The sequence below is a fragment of the Astatotilapia calliptera genome, chromosome 11 (genome assembly GCF_964374335.1).
Source record: "Astatotilapia calliptera chromosome 11, fAstCal68.1, whole genome shotgun sequence".
Lineage (NCBI taxonomy): Eukaryota > Metazoa > Chordata > Actinopteri > Cichliformes > Cichlidae > Astatotilapia > Astatotilapia calliptera.
In genome coordinates, this window is record NC_137432.1 from 23,451,635 (window position 1) to 23,475,120 (window position 23,486).

Sequence of the window (23,486 nt, forward strand, 5' to 3'; positions counted from 1 at the left end):
AGAGTGAAACTGAACAGAGAGGAAAGAAATGACCCGGTGAAGGTTGTTTTTTTAGGTTTTGTTTTTCACATTCATGCCCTCTGCCTCACTCAGATAATATTTCTGCTGGGAAGCTGTCTTTAAGTAATTTGATTGCATGTAAATTTTCCATGTAATTTGTTACATAAGTAGAAGGTAAAATGTTACATTTACTGGAATCTAGTTTGTTTTGGTATATCGATCACATTTCCCCTAATGGTTAATTACTACATAAATAACCCTTTGATTTTATATTATGTTGTGTTTGATTCAAGATTCTTGCTTCAATTTTTAATGAGGGTGAGAAATCCTTTTTTGAGTGCATATATTTAAAAAAAAAAAGAAGAAGAAAGAAATCAGGGGTAATGTATTACACTGCAACTTTTAAACTGTGTTTGTGGATAAAAAAGTCTATGATGCAGGAAACTATGCTCTCCCTTTAAACAAACTTCAGCACTGATTGTTTGGTGGAGAGACTGAGGGAGACCGGAGGGTGACCCCACTCTGTCCCCTCTTTTCTGACAGTTTGCACAGTTGCACAGTCCAGCTGTCAGTACGTTTCTGATCTCCCACTGACTCAAATACTTCTCTTTAAGGCCGGACTCTCTCCATCCAAGTTTCATTTCTTCTTTCCCCATCTTTAGTCATCTTTAATCCACGAATGTTTAGTGAAATAAATACCAACAGCATTCTTGTAAGAAAAAAAAACTGTCGCTGTTGCATTTATTCTCCCATTTTCTAAACTATGAAAACAACATGGATTAAATGGAGCTACGCAGGAGGACAAATGAGTCTATAAATATATTAACTTACTGTGAATGCATGGGTGTGTCACTCAACATCACGTCTAAAGCTTCACCCCTGACACGTGACTCATCAGGTGCATTCCCTGCCACGGCTAACGAGATTCCCCTCATTAAGTCCCTTAGGTAGTAATCTGTGTGGCAGAGTTGGGGGTAGTGAAATGTGAAAACGATTCTGTAGGAGGGAAAGAGGGAAGGAGAGGCTGAAACCTCAATGGAAAACAGTGATTTTGTCCTGTGAAGGCCAGGAAGTTGCAGGCTTAATATCTCGTGGAGAGTCTACTGTTTTTTATTCTTGTTTTCCCCACTTTTTAAAAAGCTTTAGGGATTGGCTGGTGGTGGTGAAGGCCATCTGGCTGGGTGCTTTATCTGGATTTTATGGTGTGAGCCTTAGGCCAACTGTGGCCACCTGCATGGGTAAGATAACCGTGGACAGGAACAGCATGGTAAACCATGTTTGTGTGTAAATCAGTGGTAATAGACCCTGAAAATTAGCCTGTTCAGCATGTTAGTTTGGCATTTTCATGTTTTGTCATCACGTAGTTTCCGTTTTTCTGCTTTACTGCCCTCTTTAACCTGATCTAGATGATAAACTCTCCATCAGTGTGTTTAACCTTTCTGAGTGTCTGAGCCTTGTCTGACTGCCGTCCTTGTCCTTGGCAGGAGTTATTGCTGTGAGATGTCAGACTGCGTGTCCTGATTTTCTCGTGTCAGTGCAACACAACATGAGGGAAGGCGAAAGCCACCATAAATTCACCTGTCATCTGATGAGGAAATAGGGGTGTGTGTGCGGTACATCATGGAGTCTGTGGTGAGATTAAAAAATTCCCTGAGCATGCCCATCAGGAAGCTGACCAGCTGTGTGTCGGAGGTGAAGGGGAAGAAGCTGTGTGCCAAACGTAGGAACAAGAGAGGGAGAGGCAGCGGGAGTCTCGGAGGATGTGTCAAGTTGGGCAAAACGTCTCCCCCCCGAGCTGCATATCCCAAAGATCTGTCTATCATTTGCTCGTACCAGACAGAGCTGGAGAAGGAGAGGCAAGTAATGCTCTGTATGTGATGTAGAAACCGTCATGCAGGGGTGAAGGAAGTATTCACATACTTTAAGTAAAAGTAGCAACAGGTGCTTTTGTAAACATGAAGTGTTACAAGTAGCACTCTTACAGTGAAAATGTTGCTTAAAAATCACAATTCATAGTTTTGGAATCTAAATGAGAAATTGTTATCGAGAAGAAATAAAAAATGAAACACAATGAAACGATTGACAAACTAAACTAACCGCCCATATCAGCCAATTTCTGTGTAGTGTCACCACAAACTGCCTCCAAGACAATGGGAGGGGCGTCAGAAATGGAAACCACAAGTACCACAAAGCTGCACAAGCACCTGAGTAGTATCATTATTTTGTGCCATTACAAATAACAGGCAGGGTTGCTTCTTGGATGCATTATATGAACAGGCGTTTTATCAATTCCAGGTGAAAATGGAAAAAAGACTCTAAACAGACATGAAATCAAGTTTTGCCTGAGTTACATGTAATTCATCTGCAAACTGAAATCAATCCCCTCAGTTCACCTCATTTTGTCAATTCCTCACTGTGCTCTCCAGGAGGCAGCTGAGATGAACGAAGGCGTTAACTGTGCAGAGAGATTTTTATTTTCTGCCTGCGATATCTGAGCTGTATTTATGTTTGTCTGCTGTGTTGACAGAAAGCTGCGGGAAGCCACCAAGGCCCAGAAGAATGCAGAGAGAGCAGCGATGAGAGCTCATTTCAGGAGAAAATATCAGCTGCCTGAGGTCTGTGTTTGGAAGAAAATAACAATATTTATCCTCTAGTTTTGTGTAAATTGGACAGTTTTCCCCTTATACACGGTACTGGTTTTTTAAAAATTTTATTTCTTTAACAGAGTTGAATTGAAACTTTACAAAACGCTGCATTCTTCTGTTCACTACTCTCACACACCAGTTTAAATTTTCTTCAAAATATAATGTTTTTCCAACTTCACTGAATTAATTTAGATAAAATGTCAAATAACCACAAAAATGTGCTGCGTAATTCTTCTGAATTTAGGATTCAGGGTTCAGCAACCAAAAAATTCTTACCAGTTCAAAATGAAACTTGCTGTGTCAAAGAAAATGAGAAGATAGAAAGAAGATGAGAAGTAAATACTTTTTTATCAAGTATTTACTTGATAAATACCCTCAGGGGAAAAAAATGAAATCATGAAAGGAAAAAAGAAAAAAAGGGCAGCACGGCGGTCGCAGTCAGGAGGCCTTGGATTCAAATCTTGACTTTCTAGTCCAGTCTGGTCTTTCTGTGTGGAGTTTGCATGTTCTCATGTCTGTGTGGGTTCTCTCTGGGTACTTTCATTTCATCATTAAACATCATGTTAATGTCTGTAGCTCAGTAGTTATAAACCAATCTCAATGCAGTTTCTGTTTTTCCTTTTGCAAACACTTCTCCATCAACAAGATGTAGCACATCTTGATACTGGATAAAAAAACCTTAAAACTCAAACTGTTATAACTTCAGATGTGTTTGCAGCCTTTGCAGAGATACAGCCAACCCCCAACAATACAATAGTTGGCTTATTCTTTGCAGGCATTATCCATGTGTGCCAACTTGTATGTTACTGCAACATAATAATGGATTGGATTTATATAGCGCCTTTCTATGCACCCAAAGCGCTTTACAATGCCACTATTCATTCACACACTGGTGGAGTGTGTGAATGTGCAAGCTACCGTTGTAGCCACAGCTGCCCTGAGGTAGACTGACAGAAGCGAGGCTGCCATACCGCGCCATCGGCCCCTCTGGGCAACACCAGTAGGCGGTAGGGTAAAGTGTCTTGCCCAAGGACACAACGACCAGGACAGAGAGCCTGGGGATCGAGCCGGCGACCTTCCGATTACAGATGCGCTTCCCAACCCCTGAGCCACGGTCGCCCCAAGGACATAAGAGATGTAGAGCTATTTATTCATTTTTATTTTTGCAACACGTTCAACCCTGTAACCCATTTGTTCTTCCATCATCCTTCAGAACACGAAGGACACAAACCAGCGGAGGTCAGTCGGAGGCAAAGTGTCGCTCCCCCACGAGCTATCGACAATAATTCATCCTGAAACCAAAACCAAGAACGATGGCTTCAACCTGCTGAGTGCCTTTCAAGGCCTCAGCTTCAGCACAGCGGTCCTCACAGGGAGGAAACGCAGCGGGACGCCTACTCCTGCACCAGCAAATGGGGGATCTTGTAAAATCATGTGATCAATATGTACTCACAGCAATGATTATTACACTCTATTAATGAAGAGAACAGCATATGGGAATTTATGACTGCTGCTTTTATGTAAGCTGAAGTCAGTTTTCTTCTTACATAGCTCTGATAACTTGTAACAGGTGAATAAGTCACCTGTTTTACTTAATAATAACAAATACGGCAGTGTAAAATGCTTATTTTAGGTATTGATTAGATATACTCAAACATTATTATGAGGTGTTGAATTACTGGTCAGTACATGACAATGAAAGTACAAATGGGATTTTACGCAGTACTTGAAGAATTTTTTCCTCATTGAATATGTTGATTTTATACTGTTTTAATAAGCTGTTGCATTATATTGTGATTATATAACTAAATCAATAGTTGTAGATGTTAAAACAGGGCACATCTTGTCCTGGTAATGTTTCACTCGGACACCGTGTTTAGTTTTTTTATAATAGAAGCCAAGCTAGTACGCAGAGCTGTCGGTCTAAATGATATAGATCCAACTAAGAGATCTATACACAAGTGAGGAACCTCAGGGCAACAAAACAACATGAAACTTTATTATTTTGTGTGATTATGTTAGAATTTGTCCACTTTTCTTTATACTGAGTCCTTTCTGCATCACATCTACAGTATCGGTGATGTGTATGAGCCAAATTTGCTAGTTTCTAATAACTGCTTTGTTTGTGTTGAGCTTATTTTGGTGCATAAATTCAAGGCTTTTATACAGTATGGAGAAAAACACCACTTACGAAGGTGGACATTTAGTCTGTTTGTTTGTAGCTGATTTGCTGTGATTGAACTTGTAATAAAACACATTTCGGGAAGCTACACTGGCCCATTATCTGTTTTTTGTGCAGTCAACCTGAAATTCTGGCTCTGTTGTGTTTCTCTTGAACTCTGATGCTCAGATTTATAAATCATCAAACTCCTGTCAGCACGAAATCTCATTCAAGGGTGAATTTTAGCGTTGGAGGAGGGAAAGAATGAGCCCTGCAGAGACGACACCAAACAAGAAGTGTCACAACTCTGGATGAGACCGCCTGGCACAGCTCACTCAGACCAGAGCCAGCATGTCCACACGAGTGACTGCGGGTATCAAAGCGAAGGGCTCTTGTGGGTCCAGAAATGTGTTTTTTGGTGTTGCACCTCAAAAGGGTCTTTGTGTGACTGCAGCAGGGACTGTGATGCATGGAAAGCTAGAAGGCGGGAAAAGAGTAGTGAAAGGGATGCGGAGTTTTGAGGAGATCCCTCACACTGGGAGGAATGGATGGCTCAACCTGCTGAAATTCTGGAGAGAAAATCGCTTCCAGCAGCTTCACAAGCACATGGAGAGGACCTTCAACACGCTCGGACCCATCTACAGGTAGAGGGAAGTTTAAAGCTTAAAACGTTCTTCAGTATGTTCGTGTGCTTACCAAATATCCTTTCTGTCTCTCTGTGTGACTGCAATAGAGAAAAGCTCGGCACCCTAAGCAGCGTGAACATCATGCTCCCATCTGACGTCAGTGAGCTCTTTAAGTCAGAGGGTCTGCACCCCCAACGGATGACCCTGCAGCCCTGGGCGACACACCGGGAAATACGCAACCACAGCAAGGGCATCTTCCTCAAGTCAGTTCCACATGTGTGTTTTAAATTACTCGTGAAGTGGTGATATGCATCTGTGCAAGCAGTCACACGATGGAGACTCCTCTCCCCTCCGTGGGTAAAATCCCATTATTCTACTGATTAAAATTTAAGAGTCAAAATTTGACTAAATCATTTCAATGTTCCCTCGAGGGATGGAAACAACTCCATGTGGGTGTGTGCACATGAATGTAATCACTTGTACCATCATCGTGTCTTTTGGGGGGTGGGGGGGGGGGTAATTTAATCAGGCGTGGAAAGTTTTTGTTCATCATTTAGTTTCTTAGTTGCTTCCTGCTCATACATTTGACTGAGAGATGGTAAAACATCACTGTGAAGGTACAGCACTCTGGTGTGAAACACAGATAACAAGCAATAATTATGACTTTAAAAAGCAGACTGAGGTTGTTCATAAAACAACAACAAAATGCAGCGAAATTTCAGCCCTAAAAGAACAGCTTTTCCAATGAGATTATAATTATAAGGAGAAAATGCAAAATTAAAGCAAAAGATGAAGTTTTCTCATTTCTTATTGGAATATTAGAACAACTAAATGGAGCGCACTGCAAAGGCTGTGGTCACCATAGAGATTATATATAATATTTAAAATTATACACAAAAAGAGGTCTCTAGACATCCTTATACTGTGTGTGTTGTTCGGTTGTTGGTTCTGACATAGAGGTCCTTTTAAAAGTTCTAATATTAGTGCATTCAGACATTTTCTAATTCAATATTTTCAATATTTTAAGCTTTTAAATCCTGAACCATGAACTCATGCAAACGCACACAAAAACTCATGGCTGTAAAGGGTTGAGTGGTAAAGGCTGCTGGAAGTTTGTAGCCACTGATTCAGATTTAGTGTCACCCCCATAAAGCTGGAACTCTCATGCGACTTTAAAAAAAGACCAAAACTAGGCTGAGAAATCCCAGTGGACTGAAATATTTTTCATAATTCAAACAGTGAATTCTTTTTTCTTATTGTTTTACATCAGAATTTTCAAAGTCATCAGTTCTCTTTTAACAGACTTTAATTTGCTTTCACTCAACCACAGAAACACGCTGTGGTTTAACTGCACATGTAAGAGCTGTGCATTTAAGAAAATGCTATACACTTTAAATGAACTGATTAATATAATTCAGCTATTTAAAGATGGCTGTTGTCACGAGTGACGAGTTGTTAGCTACGTGTTTGTACCTGTTAAACATGATAATCCCCCACTGTCTTCAGGAAAAGGAAGTTTTCCCTGGATTCTGAGAAGTCCTGTGACAGAGTAGCTTGTAATGACCTTTAGCAGCCACAACTTCAAGTAATGACTTTTGCTTTGTGTTGGTGTTTGCATGATTGTCTCACTCTCTCACAGTGTTGTGGGGGAATTTCCCCCCTATCTTCTTTACAAAATCGATTCAGTTCAGTTGCTTGTGGGAATTTGAGAGCCTGCAAAACGAGCCCAAAGATCATGCCTCCAACACCGCGCCAGACGGTGTTTGTGCTGATCTACTAAGTTTGTTTTTTTCCAAATGTGGTGCTGTGCTTTCTGGCAAAACAGCTCTACTCTCTCCAAAAGGACATTGTTCCAGAAACCTTGTGTTGTTCAGATTTAACTTTGCAAACCGAAACTGTGCTGTCATGTTCTTTTTTAGAGAGACGAATGTAGAGACGAGATGTATCTCTTGGTTTTTTTCTGTGAACATTGCATAATCTGACCTTGGGGTGAATTTGCAGGGACATCCAGTCCCGGGAGGACTGTGGCATTGTGTTAACACACCTGACTGCTCCAGATCAGCTCACTCCTCATTCCTATGGAAGCAGTAATGGGGTGGCTGTAGCTCAAGTGGCAGAGCAGGTCAGCCACTAATCAGAAGGTTGGTGGTTCGATCCCAGGCTGCCTCCTGGCTGCATGCCAAATATCCTTGGGTAAGATACTAACCCCATGTTTGCCTACTGGTGGTGGTCAGAGGGCCCGGTGGCGCCAGTGTCCGGCAGCCTCGCCTCTGTCAGTGCGCCCCAGGGCAGCTGTGGCTACAACGTAGCTTGCCATCGCCAGTGTGTGAATGTGTGTGTGAATGGGTGAATGACTGAATGTAGTGTGAAGCGCTTTGGGGTCCTTAGGGACTAGAAAAGCGCTATACAAATGCAGGCCATTTACCATTTACCAGTAAAGGTGTACTTATTTTTGCACCTGATTATCTCGTGTCCTATGAAAACTTTCTTTGTTGCATATTAACTATTGCAACGTTTGGGTAAAGGTAGACGTGTGTTTGGGAAGAGGTCAAGCACCAAAAAAAGAGACTTCTCTCAATCTGGCTTTCTTTGAATTCATGTTTAGACAATGATAAGTCTGACTGGGAGTCAGACTTGAACACGATGTCCTTATTTTATTTCACAGTGACTGAGCAGATATGAAATAAGCTCATTTTAATGCTTAGCGTGCACCTTTCTCTCCACAGGAATGGGGAAGAGTGGAGAGCTGACCGTCTGCAGCTGAACAAGGAGGTGATGATGAGTGCAGCAGTAAAACGCTTTCTCCCTCTCCTTGATGAGGTGGCGAAGGATTTCTGTCAAATGCTGCAGACAAGAATGGAAAAGGAGGGAAGAGGAGAGAAGGGAAAATGCGTTCTTACCATCGATCCCAGTCCTGACCTTTTTCGTTTTGCACTGGAAGGTTAGAGGTCATCAGCCCCATGATATGAGACCTTTGTGTATCTCTAAGTGTCATTTTACAGCTTGTAAAATGAGTATTCATTAATTCCTGTTTATTTAAAATGAAGCCAAAAAAGTAGACTTTCTTTTTCTATGTTGGAAAAGTGTGGAGAGGTGTGAAATGATGGGTGTTTGACAGAAACATCCCATAAATGTCAAGTCTAATTTTTCATGCGGCAGTGATCGACCTTGAAGCCCCGAGGGATGGAAGGCCACGGATTCATGTCGCTTCCCCGTTTTGACAGGCTTTCATTCAGCCTAACTATCAGGTCTATGCATTGACTCACAAATGCTGATGTAAGCTGCGCCAGTTTCTGACGTCAGAGGAATTACACAATCTGCAGGAGCATCACCTCTTTAAAATCTTCAAAAAAAGAAGAAGAAGAAGAAGAAAACGCAAATAGATCAGTGCTGCTGCTCTCTCTGTCCTTTAATTCTAAAATATTCACACCTAACATGAGAACCGAACCTCATCCTATCCCCAGGCGTCTCTTAGCGTACTCTGGGTGTAGGAGGTCAAAGAGAACATGCACCTTTAAAAATAGAAATGGCAACAAAGATGATCAAAGCTCCAGCGTTATTTCAGCAGGTCTGCTCCTTTCATGTGCCTATCTGCTGTATTCCATGTTCGCAAGTGTGAAAGCCTGTATGACTCAGTGTACACTTGTTTGCATCTGTGTGTATGCGAGTGGGAAGGGGGGGAGAGCTGATGACTTTGAGTCACGCTGCTCTGCTCCTAATGGAGCCCAGCACAAGAAACCAAGTGCTAAGCCGGAGTAAGAAACTCTACTCCAGTCGCTGATGTCGTGTTAATATAACTTGAACATGTTTGATTGGGAAACATCATGCGCACCGTGGGGAGATCTATATTAAAAGGGGTCTATTTTTGTTTGTTTTTACATAAATAAGAAAAAATAAAGTGCATTTTTGAAATTGTTTAACTGTTATTTGGAAAAGATTAATAAATTGATGACACATAGAGACATTCAAGACAAAGGTCAATGTAATCCTCCATGAAGTTTAATAGTTTATTTATTTTTAAGTCCTTTGCTTGTTCATGTTTTAGGTCATCAGTCATCTATCTCATCTTAACCCGCCTATACCTCTTTCTTTTCCTCCCTTCCTCCCTCTCTAGCTAGCTGCCACGTGCTCTACGGAGAGCGTATTGGCCTCTTCTCCTCATCCCCCTCCCTGGAATCTCAGAAGTTCATCTGGGCCGTGGAGCGAATGCTAACAACCACTCCTCCTCTCCTCTACCTGCCCCCTCGCTTACTGTTGCGCATGGGTGCTCCCCTGTGGACCCAGCACGCCACTGCTTGGGACCACATCTTCAGTCATGGTAGGAAAGGGCCATAATCGCAAGAGCGTCATATCAGCATCAGCATGCTTCTTTGTCCTTTCACTTCCACAACCTGACTGTTTGTCTTCCAGCGGAGGCGAGGATCCAGAGGGGGTACCAGCGCTTGTCAACCTCCCTGGATAGAGCATCTCCGGCTGGGACTGCTGGAAGCCAGTACACTGGAGTTCTGGGGCAACTCATGGAGAAAGGGCAGCTATCTTTGGACCTCATCAAAGCCAACATCACTGAGCTGATGGCTGGAGGGGTGGATACGGTGCGTGTGTTGGTGTGTGTGTGTGTGTGCCAATATGTGTGATAGCCTGACTTAGCCTGGGTCTCTATACCTAATTCTGTGTCACGTCTCATCCTATCCTCTCTTCAGACAGCAGTACCCCTGCAGTTTGCTCTGTTTGAGCTGGGACGCAACCCTGAGGTGCAGGAGAGCGTTAGGCAGCAGGTGAGGGTGTCGTGGGCACAGGCTGGTGGGGATCCTCACAAAGCCCTGCAGGGGGCACCACTTCTTAAAGGCACAATCAAAGAGGTCCTCAGGTAAACACGTCAAGAATCTGACTGCACATGGTCTCTTATATCCATTTGTTTGCACATGGAAAATAAATGAGAACGGCACCTACACATACACATCTCTGCAGTCTGTCCTTACATCTGTCTCCAGTGCCCACACAGTGGAGGGCACCTCTAATACACGTCCTAATGCTCACATATTTTCATTCACATGTCACTCCGAAGCACTGTGGATCTGCTGACATGTGACTCCTGTATGTTTTTTCCACGAATGTTTGCCAAAAATTTCATTGCAGCATCTCAAACTCTGTAGTTTATGTTGTCCCCATGTGCTGGTACCCATGGTCCTAATGAGACGATGGATGGTGTACTGGGAGATCTCCTTAATCTGGAGCAGTGCATCACTGACCCACCACCAAACCAGTCAATGCTGAACAATGTTACAGGCAGTATAATGTTTTCTATGGATTCTCAGGTTCACCCTGAGCACATGTCTGTCACATGTTCTCATGGCGAAATACACAGGGCATCAGTGATTGGCCTGTCAATTCTGGCATTCTGTGCAGTCAGCACAGGCCCCACTGCAGGACATCGGACCCTCGGGCAACTCTCATGAAGTCGGTTTCTGATTGTTTAGTCAGAGACATTCACACCGGTGACCTGCTGGAAGTCATTTTGTAACTCTGGCAGTGCTCATCCTGTTCCTCCTTGCACAAACAAGCATATACAACACCTGGCAGTCTCACGTACTGATGTGGCATTCTGGAGGAGTTCAGAAACGATGTGGGCTTCATAGATAATTGGCAAACCTTCTGGAGGAAACCTGGTCTTGTTAGGAGAGACGGCATCCATCCCACTTTGGATGGAGCAGCTCTCATTTCTAGAAATATGGACAAATTTATTAAATCCCCCAAAATATGACCAGAGTTGGGACCAGGAAGCAGAGTTGCAGTCTTACGCCTCTCTGCAGCTTCTCTCCTCTTGCTACCCCCCAAAAACCCATTGAAAAATCTCCATTGAGACTGTGTCTAACTACCAGAAATCCCGAAGCACAGGCCGAGGGGGCGGTGTGGCAGCAATTTTTCACACCAGCCTATTAATTAACGAAAGACCAAGACAGACTTTTAATTCATTTGAAAACCTGATGCTTAACCTTGTCCAACCCAGCTGTAAAACTCAGAAACCAGTCTTACTTGTTATCATCTATCGTCCACCTGGGCCTTACACAGAGTTTCTGTCTGATTCCTCAGACTTTTTATCTGATGTAGTGCTCAGCTCAGATAAAATAATTATTGTGGGTGATTTTAACATCCATGTTGATGCTAAAAATGACAGCCTCAACATGGCATTTAATCTGTTATTAGACTCAATTGGCTTCTCTCAAAATGTAAAAGAACCCACCCACCACTTTAATCACACTCTAGATCTTGTGTTAACATATGGCATAGAAACTGAACATTTAACAGTGTTTCCTGAAAACCCTCTCCTGTCTGATCATTTCCTGATAACATTTACATTTACAATAATTGATTACACAGAATCAAAACAAGCAAAAACAACCAAAGAAAACAACCCCCCCAAGGTCACCGTCCCAGAGACCGACCGCGCATCCAGCAGCGGAGCAACAAAAAGAAAAAACGCCACAAAACAGTCTCAGGCGGCCCATCAACATAACAAAAGAGTTCAGGGGGCCTACCTCGAGTCCAAAGGCGGCGACATTGCCGCTCCGGCGGACGGCCACGGGTCCGGCAGCAGCAGCAAAACTGTTCCGGGGGCCTGCCACAGCTCCAGTGGCGGCGGCACTGCTGCCCCTCCGGTGGCGAGTCCCGGGTCCAGTAACGGCGGCGCTGCTCCCCAGGCGGCCTGCCCGGGATCCAGTGGCGGTGGCGGCGCTGCTGCTCCTCCGGCGGCCTGCCCCGGGTCCGACGGCGCCGGCGCTGCTCCCCAGGCGGCCTGCCCGGGATCCAGTGGCGGTGGCGGCGCTGCTGCCCCTCCGGCGGCCTGTCCCGGGTCCGACGACGGCGGCGCTGCTCCCCAGGCGGCCTGCCCCGAATCCAGTGGTGGCGGCGCAGCTCCGGTGAACAACGGTGACACGCCGGTCGCTGACACGCCGGTCGCTGACGCAGACGCGCTGGGCGTAGCTGGCGTGGAGGGCGCGCTAGACGCGATGATCCGTCTGACTTGCCGACCTCCAGTTCAGGCTGAGCGGGTCTCTCCGGACCTCCGAGCTCCTCCGGTGGCAGCGCGGGCTCCACAGGCTCGCCGAGCTCCTCCGGCTCGACTAGCTCCACCGGCACGCCGAGCTCCTCCGGCACGCCGAACTGCTCCCGCTCCGGCTCGCTGAGCCCCTCAGCTGGCGGTGCGGGCTCCTCCGGCTCGCTGAGCCCCTCCGGCTCACTGAGCTCCACCAGCTCGCTGAGCTCCTCAGCTGGCGGTGCGGGCTCCTCCAGCTCGCTAAGCCCCTCCTGCCCGCTGAGCTCCTCCGGCTCGCTGAGCCCCTCCGGCTCGCTGAGCTCCTCAGCTGGTGGTGCGGGCTCCTCCAGCTCGCTGAGCTCCTCAGCTGGCGGTGCGGGCTCTCCCAGCTCGCTGAGCTCCTCAGCTGGCGGTGCGGGCTCTCCCAGCTCGCTGAGCTCCTCAGCTGGCGGTGCGGGCTCCTCCAGCTCGCTGAGCTCCTCCGGCTCTCCGAGCTCCTGCTCCGGCTCGCAGGGCTCCGCAGCTGGCAGTGAAAAAGAAATCAGGATGGTGGCTGCAGGCAGACGAAACGGTGGCGGAGGTACAGCTGCAGATGGTGAAGCAGCGGGTGGTGTAGCGACCTCAGATCAAGGTGACGTTACCTGCGTTGTTAGCTCGTCCACTGCAGACACAAACACAGATGGTGAGGGAAATGGAAAATTGTCCGTACTACTCACCACAGCCGGCTCTTGAGATGTCCGTGGATGTGGCTGTGGTGAGGAACGCCGGGGGCGTGAACGTCGTTTTCGTGTAGACGTCGGGGCCGGCGTCTCAGGCTGTGAATCCACCAGCTGTCCGGGCCGGTGAGCAGCCTGAGGAGGAGAGTGGAGGTGGAGGGTGGAAAGTAAGAAGTCCAAGACGACAGGATTAAGGTCGTCAACCAGCCAGGGAAATTTAAAAAGCGTCTCCTGCAGCCGCCTCTCCACGGCGCGACGCAAACCTTCCGCGGGCTTCTCCCACCATAACTCACAGAGTCTGTAAACCCTGTCCATAACCTCCCTCCTGAGCCTCTCCTCAGAGACCGCTGGGTCCATACGTGGCGGGATCATTCTGTCACGGTGTGGCATGGCACACCGTGGAAGGAGTGGGGAAGGAGGACCCAGGCGCGGTGCTCTACGTATAGACAGTGTTTATTTACAGAGGGTGATATCAAACAACAATAAATCCCCGTGTTTCTCCCCAGACTCCCGTGTCGTGTCCTCCAAGTGCTCTCTGCTCCCGTGTCTGCACTCCCGGTGCTCGCTGCTCCTTAAGCCCTCCACGCTCCTCCTGCGGGAAACAATAGCGGCAGCAGTCAGGACACTGAACAATGGCAGGCATACACTACACGACCAAAACCTAAACTGGGTAACTAACGTGGAGTCCCAAGCAATGATCCCGCGTCGGTGGGAGCTCCAAGACTCTCTTAAGTAGCTCCCCCGACGAGGCCTGATCAGCAGCAGGTGTGTGGCTTCGGGTGTGGCCAGTCCCCTTGCAGGGCCACACCCTCCAGGCCTGACGCCGCCTATAAACAAGTGCTCAGCCACCCACACACACATATACACAAGCACAGGGGGAGGGGGAGCAACACCAAAATACACAACAATAATAATAATAATAATATAATACATGACTGCTCAGGGATCCTGGGTCGCCCAGTCCCAGGACCCTGACACTTTCATATCAAAAATCCTTGAAAGAGTAGTTGTCAAACAGCTATCACAGCACAGAAACAGCTTTAGTGAAGGTTACAAATGATCTTATGGCCTCTGACAGTGGACTCATCTCTGTGCTTGTCCTGCTAGACCTTAGTGCAGCATTCGATACTGTCGACCATAATATCCTATTAGAGCGATTAGAACATGCTGCAGGTATTACAGGTACTGCACTGCAGTGGTTTGTATCATATCTATCTACCGGTAATAGACTCCAATTTGTGCATGTAAATGGAGAGTCCTCTTCACACACTGAGGTTAATTATGGAGTTCCACAGGGTTCAGTGCTAGGACCAATTCTGTTTACATTATACATGCTTCCCTTAGGCAGCATCATTAGAAGACATAGCATACATTTTCACTGCTATGCAGATGACACCCAGGTCTATCTATCCATGAAGCCAGGTAACACACAATTAGTTAAACTGCAGGAATGTCTTAAAGACATAAAGACCTGGATGGCCGCTAACTTTCTGCTTCTTAATTCAGATAAAACTGAGGTTATTGTACTCGGCCCTGAAAATCTTAGAAATATGGTATCTAACCAGATTCTTATTCTGGATGGCATTACCTTGGCCTCCGGTAATGCTGTGAGGAACCTTGGAGTCATTTTTGACAAGGACATGTCCTTCAACGCACATATCAAACAAATATGTAAGACTGCTTTCTTCCATTTGCGCAATGTCTCTAAAGTTAGAAATCTCCTGTCTCTTAGTGACGCTAAAAAACTAGTTCATGCATTTATTACTTCCAGGCTGGACTGCTGTAATTCATTATTATCAGAATGTCCTAAAAACTCCCTAAAAAGCCTTCAGCTAATCCACAATGCTGCAGCAAGAGTACTGACAGGGACCAGAAAGAGAGAGCATATTTCTCCTGTTTTGGCTTCCCTTCATTGGCTTCCTGTTAAATCCAGAATTGAATTCAAAATCCTGCTCCTCACACACAAGGTCTTAAATAATCAGGCCCCGTCTTATCTTAATGACCTTGTAGTACCATATCACCCTTTTAGAGCACTTCGCTCTCGCTCTGCAGGCCTACTTGTTGTTCCTAGAGTATTTAAAAGTAGAATGGGAGGCAGAGCCTTCAGTTTTCAGGCCCCTCTTCTGTGGAACCAGCTTCCAGTTTGGATTCGGGAGACAGACACTATCTCTACTTTCAAGATTAGGCTTAAAACTTTCCTTTTTGCTAAAGCATATAGTTAGGGCTGGACCAGGTGACCCTGAATCCTCCCTTAGTTATGCTGCAATAGACGTAGGCTGCCGGGGATTTCCATGATGCATTGAGTTTTTCCTTTCCTTTCCAGTCACCTTTCTCACTCACTATGTATTAATAGACCTCTCGGCATTGAATCATATCTGTTATTAACCTCTGTCTCTCTTCCACAGCATGTCTTTCATCCTGTTTTCCTTCTCTCACCTCAACCAGTCGCAGCAGATGGCCGCCCCTCCCTGAGCCTGGTTCTGCCGGAGGTTTCTTCCTGTTAAAAGGGAGTTTTTCCTTCCCACTGTCGCCAAAGTGCTTGCTCATAGGGGGTCATATGATTGTTGGGTTTTTCGCTGTACCTATGAAGCGCCTTGAGGCGACTTTTGTTGTGATTTGGCGCTATATAAATAAAATTGAATTGAATTTTTAATAATAATAATAATAATAATAATAATAATGGATTGCATTTATATGGCGCTTTTTGGGGCCCTCAAAGTGCTGTACAATTCCACTATTCATTCACTCACTGGTGGAGGCAAGCTACAGTTGTAGCCACAGCTGCCCTGGGGCAGACTGACAAAAGCGAGGCTGCCATAACGCGCCATCGGCCAGTCTAGTTTTATATGTAAAAACGGCCATTGTTTTTCAAAAACAAGAGGACTGCTTTGCCAAGTTTTTGGTGGCTTTAAAGAACATTCTAGATAAGTGAAAAATGTTCCTTGAACTAAAGGTCCTATGCTTCTTCAATAAGTCACTGCTGATCACCGCTGTTTCATTGTTACAATTAATGACAATTATGCCTTTGTAAAATACAGCAAATAATAATTTTTATTATAAAGACTTATTCCTTAAACAAGATGAAAAAATACTGCGTCAAATCCATAATACATAAAAATAATTTGTTAAAGTGTTTGCTTCTGTTTAAAAGAATATAAAGATGGTGACCTCTAATCTCTACTTCTGGCTATGATATTATGTTATGTGCATAACAGAAAACAAGGTTGTGCTGAATACTAAAGACATGCGAAACAGGTGAGAAGAACAAATTTACACATGAATATGTAAAGCGAAAGACAATAGAATAAAATTAGAGAGGCATGAAGACATTTCTTTTTTTTCACAAGTTTCATTAAAGTGAGAAAATTATTGAAGCTTGTGTACATACAGAGAAACGCTGCCCTGTTTAATTAAGTACATCTATGCCAATTTTAAACAATGAAAATATCTGTTAGAGTTAGACAAACTCAGAAACAGTTTTTGTTAACAGTTTACCTTACATTACCTCAAAAAGCACCGAGTATCTGGTGAAAAGTTGCTGTTATCAATTGGCAATTACTAATTAATGTTATTTGCGGCCAGTGTTGGGGAGTAATGGAATACCTGTACCCGCCTTAGGTATTTAAAATACAAAATATGAGTAACTGTATTCTGCTACAGTTACTGTTTAAGCAGCGATAATTAGAATACAGTTACTTTGTTGAAATGAATGGATTACACAGCGGCCTTTTTCCATTTTTTCCCCCAATTTGAATCAAAACAACAGAATTTGAATCAAAACAATGGAATTTGAATGAAAACAACAGAATTTGAATGAAAACAATGGAAGTTTAAAACAAACAACAGAATTAGAATGAAAACAGCGGAATTAACATGGAAACAACGGAATTTTAATGAAAACAACAGAATTTAAGAACAAACAATGGAATTTGAATAAAAAGAGTAGAATTAGAATGAAAACAAAATCATTTGAATGAAAACAACGGAATTTCAATGAAAAGAACAGAATTTGAATGAAAACAATGGAATTTCAATGAAAAGAACAGAATTTGAATGAAAACAATGGAATTTTAAAACAAACAACAGAATTAGAATGAAAACAATGGAATTTGAATGAAAAGAACGGAATTAGAATGTACAGAACAGAGTTTGAATGAAAACAACGGAATTAGAATGAACAGAACAGAATTTGAATCAAAACAAAGGAATTTGAATGAAAACAACGGAATTTCAATGAAAAGAACAGAATTTGAATGAAAACAACGGAATTTCAATGAAAAGAACAGAATTTGAATGAAAACAATGGAATTTTAAAACAAACAACAGAATTAGAATGAAAACAATGGAATTTGAATGAAAAGAACGGAATTAGAATGTACAGAACAGAGTTTGAATGAAAACAACGGAATTAGAATGAACAGAACAGAATTTGAATCAAAACAAAGGAATTTGAATGAAAACAACGGAATTTCAATGAAAAGAACAGAATTTGAATGAAAACAATGGAAGTTTAAAACAAACAACAGAATTAGAATGAAAACAATGGAATTTGAATCAAAACAACAGAATTAGAATGAAAACAACGGAATTAACATGAAAACAACGGAATTTGAATAAAAAGAGTAGAATTTGAATGAAAACAACGGAATTTTAATGAAAACAACGGATTTTGAATGAAAACAATGGAAGTTTAAAACAAACAACAGAATTAGAATGAAAACAATGGAATTTGAATGAAAACAACAGAATTTGAATGAAAACAATGGAAGTTTAAAACAAACAACAGAATTAGAATGAAAACAACGGAATTTGAATGAAAACAACAGAATTTGAATGAAAACAATGGAAGTTTAAAACAAACAACAGAATTAGAATGAAAACAACGGAATTTGAATGAAAACAACAGAATTTGAATGAAAACAACAGAATTAGAATGAACAGAACAGAATTTTGAATGAAAACAACAAAATTTGAATGGAAACAATGGAAGTTTAAAACAAACAACAGAATTAGAATGAAAACAATGGAATTTGAATGAAAAGAACGGAATTTGAATGAACAGAACAGAATTTGAATGAAAACAATGGAATTTCAATGAAAAGAACAGAATTAGAATGAAAACAACGGAATTAGAATGTATAGAACAGAGTTTGAATGAAAGCAACAGAATTCTAAAACAAACAATAGAATTTGAATAAAAAGAGTAGAATTAGAATGAAAACAAAAGCATTTGAATGAAAACAACAGAATTTGAATCAAAACAATGGAATTTGAATTAAAACAACGGAATTTGAATGAACAGAACAGAATTTGAATCAAAACAATGGAATTTGAATGAAAACAACAGAATTTGAATCAAAACAATGGAATTTGAATCAAAACAATGGAGGTTCAAAACAAACAACAGAATTAGAATGAAAACAACGGAATTTAAGAACAAACAATGGAATTTGAATAAAAAGAGTAGAATTAGAATGAAAACAAAATCATTTGAATGAAAACAACGGAATTTCAATGAAAAGAACAGAATTTGAATGAAAACAACGGAATTTCAATGAAAAGAACAGAATTTGAATGAAAACAATGGAATTTTAAAACAAACAACAGAATTAGAATGAAAACAATGGAATTTGAATGAAAAGAACGGAATTAGAATGTACAGAACAGAGTTTGAATGAAAACAACGGAATTAGAATGAACAGAACAGAATTTGAATCAAAACAAAGGAATTTGAATGAAAACAACGGAATTTCAATGAAAAGAACAGAATTTGAATGAAAACAATGGAAGTTTAAAACAAACAACAGAATTAGAATGAAAACAATGGAATTTGAATCAAAACAACAGAATTAGAATGAAAACAACGGAATTAACATGAAAACAACGGAATTTGAATAAAAAGAGTAGAATTTGAATGAAAACAACGGAATTTTAATGAAAACAACGGATTTTGAATGAAAACAATGGAAGTTTAAAACAAACAACAGAATTAGAATGAAAACAATGGAATTTGAATGAAAACAACAGAATTTGAATGAAAACAATGGAAGTTTAAAACAAACAACAGAATTAGAATGAAAACAACGGAATTTGAATGAAAACAACAGAATTTGAATGAAAACAATGGAAGTTTAAAACAAACAACAGAATTAGAATGAAAACAACGGAATTTGAATGAAAACAACAGAATTTGAATGAAAACAACAGAATTAGAATGAACAGAACAGAATTTTGAATGAAAACAACAAAATTTGAATGGAAACAATGGAAGTTTAAAACAAACAACAGAATTAGAATGAAAACAATGGAATTTGAATGAAAAGAACGGAATTTGAATGAACAGAACAGAATTTGAATGAAAACAATGGAATTTCAATGAAAAGAACAGAATTAGAATGAAAACAACGGAATTAGAATGTATAGAACAGAGTTTGAATGAAAGCAACAGAATTCTAAAACAAACAATAGAATTTGAATAAAAAGAGTAGAATTAGAATGAAAACAAAAGCATTTGAATGAAAACAACAGAATTTGAATCAAAACAATGGAATTTGAATTAAAACAACGGAATTTGAATGAACAGAACAGAATTTGAATCAAAACAATGGAATTTGAATGAAAACAACAGAATTTGAATCAAAACAATGGAATTTGAATCAAAACAATGGAGGTTCAAAACAAACAACAGAATTAGAATGAAAACAACGGAATTTAAGAACAAACAATGGAATTTGAATAAAAAGAGTAGAATTAGAATGAAAACAAAATCATTTGAATGAAAACAACGGAATTTCAATGAAAAGAACAGAATTTGAATGAAAACAACGGAATTTCAATGAAAAGAACAGAATTTGAATGAAAACAATGGAATTTTAAAACAAACAACAGAATTAGAATGAAAACAATGGAATTTGAATGAAAAGAACGGAATTAGAATGTACAGAACAGAGTTTGAATGAAAACAACGGAATTAGAATGAAAAGAACAGAATTTGAATCAAAACAAAGGAATTTGAATGAAAACAACGGAATTTCAATGAAAAGAACAGAATTTGAATGAAAACAATGGAAGTTTAAAACAAACAACAGAATTAGAATGAAAACAATGGAATTTGAATCAAAACAACAGAATTAGAATGAAAACAACGGAATTAACATGAAAACAACGGAATTTTAATGAAAAGAACAGAATTTAAGAACAAACAATGGAATTTGAATAAAAAGAGTAGAATTTGAATGAAAACAACGGAATTTTAATGAAAACAACGGAATTTGAATGAAAACAATGGAAGTTTAAATCAAAACAACAGAATTAGAATGAAAACAATGGAATTTGAATGAAAACAACAGAATTTGAATGAAAACAATGGAAGTTTAAAACAAACAACAGAATTAGAATGAAAACAACGGAATTTGAATGAAAACAACAGAATTTGAATGAAAACAACAGAATTAGAATGAACAGAACAGAATTTTGAATGAAAACAACAAAATTTGAATGGAAACAATGGAATTTGAATGAAAAGAACGGAATTTGAATGAACAGAACAGAATTTGAATGAAAACAATGGAATTTCAATGAAAAGAACAGAATTAGAATGAAAACAACGGAATTAGAATGTATAGAACAGAGTTTGAATGAAAGCAACAGAATTCTAAAACAAACAATAGAATTTGAATAAAAAGAGTAGAATTAGAATGAAAACAAAAGCATTTGAATGAAAACAACAGAATTTGAATCAAAACAATGGAATTTGAATTAAAACAACGGAATTTGAATGAACAGAACAGAATTTGAATCAAAACAATGGAATTTGAATGAAAACAACAGAATTTGAATCAAAACAATGGAATTTGAATCAAAACAATGGAGGTTCAAAACAAACAACAGAATTAGAATGAAAACAACGGAATTAACATGAAAACGACGGAATTTTAATGAAAACAACAGAATTCTAAAACAAACAATAGAATTTGAATAAAAAGAGTAGAATTAGAATGAAAACAAAAGCATTTGAATGAAAACAATGGAATTTCAATGAAAAGAACAGAATGTGAGAACAAACAATGGAATTTGAATGAAAAGAATAGAATTTGAATGAAAAGAACAGAATTTGAATGAAAAGAACAGAATTTGATCAAAAACCAAAGAATTTGAACGAAAACAACAGAATTAAGCTGGACTACCTGTGCACCCTCTGTAGGGTCCAGATCCGCTTCATGCGACCAGTAATGACCCTGACCCTAGCTAGCTACAGGGTTTTTCTAAATAATAATCAAAAGTTGTCACTGGAAATTTCACACAGGAATATTGTACAGTAATTAATGTATGACACATATTATATATAGACAAGAAGAAACTAATTTTTCCTTCAACTCATGTATGGAAAAAAAAATCATCAACTGTCTGAGTGTCTGTGTTTATCAAAAGGCACCTAAATGAGAATTGATTACCAGAAATCTTGATTATGTCAGACAACTCAACTAATGGAGGATTCAAAGGTAATGTGTCAGAAATTTTAAGCTTTCAATGTCTGGATTGCTTTTGGTTTAGGTTGTACCCGGTGGGAATTACAGTGCAGCGGTATCCAGTCAGAGACATCGTTCTCCAGAACTACCACATACCTGCTGGGGTGAGTGTTTGGACTGTAACTCTGATTCTTTCTGTTGCACTCACATAGACATTCATATACATTCATCTGACTAACATGCGTTTGGTGGTAAATTCTCCTCAGACTTTGGTCCAGGCCTGTATTTACCCAATGGGGAGAAGTGAAAAAGTGTTTGAGGATCCACTGCGCTTTGACCCCAGCCGGTGGAGCAGAGAAGAGGGCCAAAGGGTGGAAGCCGCAGGATTTCGCTCACTGGCATTTGGCTTCGGGGCGAGGCAGTGTGTCGGGAGGAGGATTGCTGAGAGCGAGATGCAACTTTTTCTCATGCATGTGAGTGACAGCAAAAAAGTGAAAGGGGAAGAGTAAGGAAGCAAGAAAGCAAGTTTTGGGATGGGATGAAAGTGAAAGGACAATGATGCAAGAGGACAGGAAGAAGTGGAAACATGAGAGCTCAGTTATAAGGCTGGTAAGAAGTAAAAGCTGTGCATTTAAAAGAATAGAAGACTTCAGTTCACTCAGTGCTTTATAAGTCATTGTTTTGCAGTGAATTAATGATTCGGTTCCCTATAAGGACCACTTTACATTACTGGCTACAGTGAAGATAATAGCTACATTAATAGTTATAAACATTAGTTATAAACAAGTTCAATTCAATACACTTGAATTTATATAGTTCCAAACCATAAGAACAGCTGACTCAAGGTGCTTAATATTGTAAGGTGAAGGCCCTATAGTAAAACAGAGAAACTCCAACAATCAACAATCACTACAGGCAAACAATTTGCAACAGTGGGAAAGAAAAACTCCCTTTTAATAACAAGAAACCTCCTGCAGTGTTGGGCAACTTCATTGGTTCATGTTTCATGGAAACAGGGTGATCAATGGAGGAAAAAAACAAATTGTAAAGTTTAACACTGTTTTCAAATCCTAAAACTTTAGATGGAATATGTTTATTCAACCAGTAAGAAAATCTCTCAAATAAATGCGAAGTAAAGTTTGTTTCACTAAATTATAGTTCACCCGAAGAGAAACGAAAAAAATCTAAGTAGCATTTTGAGCAGATACACCTATTTCTATTCCGCCCCTCACTGTAGCATGATTTTAATCCCTGTAAACGTCTCTGCTCTCTCTTCCTCTCTTTCTTGATGCTTCCACCCCTCCACTCTCCTGCCTCCTCCCTCTCTGCATGTCTAGATCCTGCTTAGCTTCCATCTCAGCGTGCCGTCCTCAGAGGACCTCAACACCACAGTCACCCTCATCCTCCAGCCCGAGACTCCGCCGAGGATTACTTTCAGCAAGCTCTGACACACACACATGCTCAGAGGAGAGTCATGCTGTTACCATTTGACAAGTTTAATCACGTAGGGTTTGCGCGCTTTAATAATTTATTTCCGATTATTCCTAATAAAGAGCTTTTTAAGCGTCCTTACACACTTTGCATTGGAATGAAGATAAATAAAGATGAATTTTATCCACTGTTGTTATTGTTTTCGTCGTGACAAAGGCAGCACCCACAGGTGCAGCATTAACATATATCCATCAGGTGGCAGTAAAGCTCACACCTGCCCATTCATTTACTTTTGTACCCTGCCCCTGTTCACTAGTGATGGGATTTCCGGCTCTTTTTAGAGATCCGGCTCTTTCGGTTCGGCTCACTAAAAAGAGCTGGCTCTTTCGGCTCCGAACCGGCTCTT

General features: G+C 41.1%; 2 protein-coding genes and 1 long non-coding RNA gene across 5 annotated transcripts; 2 read left to right on the plus strand and 1 right to left on the minus strand.

Annotated features, from left to right (window-relative positions):
- The first annotated feature begins 933 nt into the window (after nucleotides 1-933).
- LOC113032452 (complexin-3-like) lies at nucleotides 934-4,915 on the plus strand. Its single transcript, XM_080308334.1, has 4 exons — nucleotides 934-1,238; nucleotides 1,485-1,860; nucleotides 2,532-2,615; nucleotides 3,859-4,915. Exons 2-4 carry the CDS (start codon nucleotides 1,621-1,623, stop codon nucleotides 4,081-4,083), a joined length of 549 nt encoding a protein of 182 aa, XP_080164460.1. The 5' UTR covers nucleotides 934-1,238; nucleotides 1,485-1,620; the 3' UTR covers nucleotides 4,084-4,915.
- Nucleotides 4,916-5,030: 115 nt separating this feature from the next.
- Nucleotides 5,031-23,217, plus strand: cyp11c1 (cytochrome P450, family 11, subfamily C, polypeptide 1). 3 transcript variants are annotated; one of them, XM_080308331.1, is made up of 9 exons: nucleotides 5,035-5,450; nucleotides 5,540-5,695; nucleotides 8,159-8,373; nucleotides 9,547-9,750; nucleotides 9,843-10,024; nucleotides 10,133-10,299; nucleotides 21,735-21,813; nucleotides 21,916-22,258; nucleotides 22,987-23,217. In XM_080308331.1, exons 1-8 carry the CDS (start codon nucleotides 5,158-5,160, stop codon nucleotides 22,156-22,158), a joined length of 1,539 nt encoding a protein of 512 aa, XP_080164457.1. In that variant the 5' UTR covers nucleotides 5,035-5,157; the 3' UTR covers nucleotides 22,159-22,258; nucleotides 22,987-23,217. The 3 variants fall into 3 exon arrangements, with proteins under 3 accessions (XP_080164458.1, XP_080164457.1, XP_080164459.1); XM_080308332.1 differs by lacking the exons at nucleotides 21,735-21,813; nucleotides 21,916-22,258; nucleotides 22,987-23,217 and adding an exon at nucleotides 15,627-16,361 and having other exon boundaries at nucleotides 5,031-5,450; XM_080308333.1 differs by lacking the exons at nucleotides 21,735-21,813; nucleotides 21,916-22,258; nucleotides 22,987-23,217 and adding an exon at nucleotides 15,587-15,831.
- On the minus strand, nucleotides 13,619-15,008 carry LOC145431926 (uncharacterized). Its single transcript, XR_013912249.1, has 2 exons — nucleotides 13,861-15,008; nucleotides 13,619-13,773 (listed from the first exon to the last, which is right to left on the minus strand). It is a non-coding gene; the product is annotated as an uncharacterized LOC145431926 (long non-coding RNA).
- Nucleotides 23,218-23,486: the final 269 nt, after the last annotated feature.